The sequence below is a fragment of the Hesperophylax consimilis genome, chromosome 23, assembly GCF_061612785.1.
Source record: "Hesperophylax consimilis isolate HC1 chromosome 23, BYU_Hcon_1.0, whole genome shotgun sequence".
Classification (NCBI taxonomy): domain Eukaryota; kingdom Metazoa; phylum Arthropoda; class Insecta; order Trichoptera; family Limnephilidae; genus Hesperophylax; species Hesperophylax consimilis.
This window is the reverse complement of record NC_142858.1, coordinates 26,754,849-26,761,800: the sequence shown is the minus strand read 5'-3', so window position 1 is coordinate 26,761,800 and position 6,952 is coordinate 26,754,849. Positions and strand designations below refer to the sequence as shown.

The window sequence follows — 6,952 nt, the reverse complement described above, 5'->3', positions numbered from 1 at the left end:
CTGGAGAACACCTACAACATTTTTTTAATAGAAAATATTAACTATTTAGATAATTTCAGATAAATATTAGATTTTTTTAAATCCTATAAAATATATATTTGACATCTCAGATGAAAGATGGTGATCTGTAAGAAGTAGATTATTGGCGCTTAGATAGACAGTTCGCAAGCAAAACGCAATGCTATAAAGGGCAATATGTATTAGAAGATAAGTACCTTAGGTTAGAGCGCTCAGTACTTGGCGCAGGGTTGGTGGTAGTAGGCAGGGCGGTAGTGGTGGGGCGGGGGCGGCGGGGCCAGCTGGCACGAGGGCGGCTCCCACAGCTCCCAGTCCTGCGGCTGGTAGGGCTGTTGGTACGGGTAGAGCAGGGGCTCCGCCATGGGCTCCTCGAGCCCCTTGCTCATGCAGGCCGCCTGCTCGCCGGGCTCGCGCTTGGGCCGGCACTCCACCAGGCGGGGCTTCACGTCCGGCTTTTCTTCGCGCCCGCGGGGCTCCACCAGCTGCTGGCGTCGCAGGGCTTCTTCCTTTTCCTTCAGCGCGTCTTTCTTCTTGAACCGCCGTCGCCGCCGCAGATACGACCCGTTGTCGAACATGTTGTACGAGTCCGGGTCCAGCGTCCAGTAGCTGCCCTTGCCGGGCTTCTTGTCGTCCCGGGCCACTTTCACAAAACACTCGTTCAGACTCAAGTTGTGTCGGATTGAGTTCTGCCAGCCTTGCTTGTTCTCCCTGTAGTAGGGGAACCTCTCCATTATGAACTGGTAGATACCGTTGAGGGTGATCTTCTTGTCGGGTGCGTTCTGGATGGCCATGGCGATGAGCGCGATGTAGGAGTAGGGCGGCTTGACCATGTCCTTGGCGGGGTTGAGCTGCTGGTGGGGGTGCAGGTAGGGCGAGGCCGCGTACCCGTAGCGGTATTGCTCGTACCCGTAGCCGCCGGAGCCGCCGGGGTAGGCGGCCGCCGCGCTCACGCCGCCCACGGCTCCGGCCGCCCGGTAGTACGCGTTCTGCTCCCCGAACAGAGTATGCATCTCGAACATTGCGGATGGGATGACGGTGATGAATTACGTAACGGGATGACTCAATTCGGTTTACGACTCTATTTGGGCATCACGAAGACGGGGCGAATGTTTCCATCGTGCCCGCAGAAACAGCGCACTTTCAGTTATGGGTGGTGTTGTCACGAATGAATTTCACACTTGTATTATTTTTCGGCCGTCGAATTAAGTCACTGAACTGGGCACTCGTCCCAAAGTAGGGTCACTGAACCCAGAGTTTCGTAGAACAACACAGGCCGGCCTTGGCGGCGACCTTCGGCCAGAAGATTAACGGTAGGCCACCCGAGGACTATCACGTTTACAAGGAAAACACGGACACTTCCAAAGAACACAAAGTGCTTGGCGCAGGTGGCCGCGCGCAAACAAAACAATTTGGCGGTAAAAACAAACGGTCGGATAAAGCAGCGTGAAAAAAGGAAAACAAAACGATTTTCCAAAGTAAATGTTTCTTTAGGCGCCGCGCCGCGTATTTTGTTTTGAATCTAATCAGCGTCGGAAAACAAGCGGCCGCCAGGCTGTATTTTGATACACAACAAGGCTGGTTTACATAGCGCGCGGGCAGCGCAGCCAGCGGCGGTCTGCGCAGGCGCGCGCGCAGCCAATCAGCGCCGGCCCCGCCCCCAGGGCCTCCCACCGCCAACAGACTGCGACAGACAGACACACTTATTCCATTTTAACTCATTTGCCATTGAGTCAATATTTTCATTGATAATACTAGCTGGAAACACATAATCTTTTAAAACGATTAAATAATCAAATATGTAACAATTTCATCTAGGGTACTTTGTACATAAATGTCTATAACACCCACCCAGCCAGCTACCATCTACCTACCTTTATTATGAATCTAGTTATAAAACAATTAAGTTTATCATACGGAAGGAAGTCTGCTGAAATGACATTATGTTGAGATAACCAGATAACTGACTGTTTCCATGTAATACAATCCTGGGTTCGGTCAGTGGCGTTTTGAGAAATTGTTGGGCCCCGGGCAAGGCCCCTAACAGGGTTCGCATACTTTGACCTACCAACCACACCCTACTTAATACTTATTACATGCAAGTAAACAGTATAATATTATGTATTCCTGCATTAAGGCCCCGTAGTAAGCGTTCAAAGACGGCTTGAAAGGGAGATATGTAAATAAGAATTTTAGAGGGAGCGTGCTAATATTAAAAAGTAAAATATTTAATAAAACACGACTCATTTCAAATGGAGCAAAAATATCTCGAAAAATACTTTATTTGCATTTAAAGATACATTTTAAATTTTTTCATGTCTGTAACATATTAAATAACAGAACAAAACGTGTTTTAAATATTTCTTTTAGCTTAATTTGCATTTTTTTTCTATCGAGGAAATTTCATCTAGTTAATGTTTTGGCACAACAAATGTATAGATATACTTATATTTGCGGTTTTTTTTCTATCGAGGAAATTTCGTATAGTTAATGTTTTGGCACAACAAATGTATAGATATACTAATATTTGCGTTTTTTTTTCTATCGATGAAATTTCATATAGTTAATGTTATGGCCCAAAAAATGTATAAATATTATCTTCAAAAATAACATTTCTTTGTAACTTAAAAACTTAACTTAAAGAGTTAACGAGAAACTTGTTGTAAATCGGTAGAAATTGGATATGTGGGAACATACTGCTTAGTTAGTAGTAGGTTATTTGCTCATGGCAAAATGAAATATTGCAATTTAAAATTATAGTGGTATATACCTACCCTCAGCAAACACGATGGTGAGGTAAATAAAATCACTTTACTTATGGTTAGGAACGACAAAGAAATATGCCATATTTCTTTATAAATATATTTAATAACTCCCTCCTACACTAAAAATGAAACTATTAAAAAAATAACCGACTTCAAAGAATTCAAGAATTATAGCGATTTATATTTGCCCTTTTAAAGCCAACATTTCGGAGAACATTACACTATCCACTTGATGAATCGTTGCTGAAAAGTCTTATGTGGTAAGTACCTATTCATGTTTTTGGAAGAGGAACTCTTAACTAATCAACCACTGAATTGTTGGCGAAGGTGACATCAATTCTTAGTGGCACCAAAATATTTTCTAAAACTGCCATTGTAATTTATTGCATTACGAGAATTTTATTTATTACGAAATAGTACCTACAAGATTTAAAATTAGAACAGTATGCAATTTAAAATCCTAATTATTCTACTACTCCATAAGTTGAGCTCCAGGAGCTCTGTTTATTGGAGTAGTAAGTATATACAAAGAGAAAATAATGCTTTAAAGGCCATGTGTAAACAATATTCAAAGTCTTTTTTAAATAACTACAAATGTAATTCTACATACAAATTAACATAATCAATATTAAAATTAAATAGAAACATAATTAAGGCGATGCACTACGTCGTGTAATATTTTAAATTGAGCCACTATCAATAACAACCCTTACGTAGATGGCAATAAGGTTTAAATTCCCGCTTAACACCATCCGCCTGTATTGATTTATGCAAGAAAAAAACATGGCCAAAAAGTGCATTTTATTTTATTTTGTTGATATTCAGACATAAATATTATAATTTTATAAATAACTTAATTCGCCACATTATACAATAAAATCACAACCGAAAATGGGTTCGTAAGTAGGAGTTTTGAACTTTAAAGCAGTTTCCATATGCCTTATACCTACATTATTTTTTTCTGGGCTCATAAAAATACTTATCTAAAAAATACTCGATTATTTCAAAAGCCAAGATATATTCTACTCGCAGTATTTAATTAAAGCATCTGAAACATTTCTAGGCGACCAAATTTTCAAACCAAAAACACATAATTTTGCATTACTACATATGGCATCGCCTTATGATAGATATTATCACGTCACAATCCTGTCACTTAGAACAATTGACAATCCACCAGCCTGTTTTTAAGGCCTTCGTGGACGAGGGGTAAGGCTCTCGACTCGCAATCCGAAGGTTGAGGGTTTAATTCCCGGCATGCGTAAGTAAATATTATCTGATAACTTTGTGTTGTTGCACAAATTATTCATTTAAAATAATATATAGTACATTTGCGGCACGTTACAGAGTGGATACTATCAGTATCGCCTTGGTGTAAGAACACCGTTCAGAATTGAAATGTTGCTTGAAATGGCTTTTTAGTGACCAGATCTGAATAGCTAGGTATTTTCCCCACTTTTCTCTTCCCCTTCTCCTTCACTTTCCCATTACATACAGCCACACAACATAGTATCATTGGCTCCAAACGGTTGGGAGCAGTTGGGACTCTTGAAGATTGCTGGCATTTGTCGTATGAGAATGGATAGTTTCTATACACGACTCGTTCTTGAGTTAATCAGCTCGGCTTTGTCTCTGTGTTTCCTATAGCATGTGTCTTTTCTCATAAAGACCATCCACACATCCAGGGCCGGCGCTGTGCACTTGTGCAGGTTCAATTGGAGCAGTCCGCTCCCTACGCCGACTTGCCAAGGTGCCAAAGGCCTGCCCTGCACACACACTGATGTGAGATGACATGTCTCACACACACTGTGGTCGAGTGGTTACGATTGGCTGCGAATCTGGAGGAACCGAAATTATGAAAGTCCACCATTCAGAATTGAACCGTTGCTTGAAATTGGTTTTGCCATGTTTGATGAAAAGGGGGAATTTAATGCTTCGGAACTTAGGACGGACTGTTTTATAGAATTTGAACAATTCTTCAAATTTCAAAGTTGATTTTCAAGTTCTGTAATTATTTCAGTTCTTTCAAGTAACTGACCTATAATGATATAGTAACGAAACTTGAATAGGTCTTTCACGGAGCCCGAAAATGAACGTTGAAATTTGATGAATTGTTCAAATTCTATGAAACAATCTTTAGAAGTAAAAACTACATAAAACTGTGATTTTTCCAAATTTAACCATTTAATATCATATACCCATAGTATATTTGCGTTCTTTCTATAGTGGTAGATACTTTCTGCATCTCTCTGGTGAAATACCACCATTCAGATTCGAAACGTTGATTGAAATGGCTTTTGACATGTTTGGTGACCAGATCTGAGAGCAGGTATTTCCACACCTCCCACATCCCAATATCTTTCCCCTCACCATTAAATTTAGATTCCCAACATACCCCACACAGATAAAAGTGATAATCCATTCGTATTTTACTAAAAGATTTTTTATGAAATCTTTCAATTCATTAGTCGAGGGCCTGCAATCCCGTTTTACGAATATTTTGAAGAGATTTCATAATAAATAAGCAATACTCATTTGTCTCCGTTCAACTTGGGATTGCCTTAGTCCCACTGGCTCCAGACGGCTGGAAATAGTTGGGACTATTGCGGTATGTTCTTGCATAAAAAAATAATTGTAAAATGTCTAATATTCGCTTTAGGGTGTAGATTGTAGATAATTACCTAATAATTAAGTTCGATCCCAATACTGTTATTCCACTATAGCTTAGTAGCTACTAGAACCTATCCATATTTCAAAGGAACGATCTTAAAACTGTTATTCCTTTATAGCTAAGTAGCTACTAGAACCTATCTATATTTCATGGGAACGATCTTAATACTCTTATTCCTTTATAGCTAAGTAGCTACTAGAACCTATCTATATTTCATAGGAACGTAAATTTAAGTAACTACATATAGAAAATCTGACAGTCGCAACGGTACAATACAAATCATCGCATCGACCAAAGCCTCGCAAAAGCTCAATTTCTCCGTCTTGTAGCGCGCACCCTCCGATCTATTGAATTTGTGTATCCAGTCGGAAGGGCCTGCCACCCCATTCGGAGGACACGCCCCTGGGAGGGGCCGGAAGAGGCCACCCCCAGGGGCTGTTAAGGCTGCCACGCACCACTGGACAAACGAGCTTAGTTCTGGCGATTCTTTTTACTGACATGGTTTCAATAGTACTTACATAACGGCAACGGGGAACACACAATTTTAATAATGTATTATAATTACCTACTTACAATGTAGAAATTGCATATTCTAATAATACTATATGGATAATTTGTATAGCGCCGTTTTTGTGATATACCACATCAGGAGCGCTGTACAAATATACAATATAGTAGATATATTTGAACAGAGCGTTAGAACTAGAGAAAAATCACTTTTTCATCTCCATAAATGTTATACTAATTTCAGACAAAATGCGTTTATATTCAGAACCTGTAGTATATTTAATAAGAATTTTAATGATATGGACATATTCACATGTAATTTAAGAACCTTTAAAAGATATGTACCTATATATATGTTAGTTATTCTAACATTAAATAATTTTAAATATTCTAATGGAAGTTATCGTGTTGTTGCTTTTGAATCCTTTCCAGTTACTTACCTTCCAATTTATACTCATGTGTTCAATTTAGTTGTAGGTATACATTTATTATATTGTTATTATTGCTATTGTGTAGTGCTTTTATTGATTGCAGCTGTGTTGAAATTGTACAATACATTATGTTTTGAATTTTAGCTGGTTATTATTATATCAGTTAACTTTAAATTTTTATTTATTTGTGTTCTTACATCTTCTATTCTTTTTTATTTATTATTTACAATATTGTATTTTTTGTAAATCTCTCAGGCCACGGGTACAGAACCCTTAGTTTTTTTTTAATATTCTTTATTATTATTATAATTTTAAGTGAAAATCTGTTATTGGATTTTATCTTTATTATTTAGTTTATTCTTATATATGTAAATAATCTGTTGATTTTCCCAAATAAATAAAATAAAATAAAAATATAATTCCACATTGATCAATTCTATTACCAACAATATACTAGACAAACTAATATCAGATTGCATCCACCGGGTCGTCGATCACTATTGCAAAACTATATGTATTACCATGCGTTTGACCAATGAACTGCTGCGTTAGAACGTAAACAA

General features: G+C 38.6%; 1 protein-coding gene across 1 annotated transcript; it reads right to left on the bottom strand.

Moving 5' to 3' along the window:
- Window positions 1-230: 230 nt before the first annotated feature.
- LOC149412506 (fork head domain-containing protein crocodile-like) lies at window positions 231-1,028 on the bottom strand. The gene has a single exon (XM_089645913.1). It carries the CDS (start codon window positions 1,026-1,028, stop codon window positions 231-233), a length of 798 nt encoding a protein of 265 aa, XP_089502039.1.
- Window positions 1,029-6,952: the final 5,924 nt, after the last annotated feature.

Excerpts from the sequence above, each read along its gene's own strand:
- LOC149412506 (XM_089645913.1), bottom strand. The coding sequence starts at position 1,028 with ATGCATACTCTGTTCGGGGAGCAGAACGCGTACTACCGGGCGGCCGGA.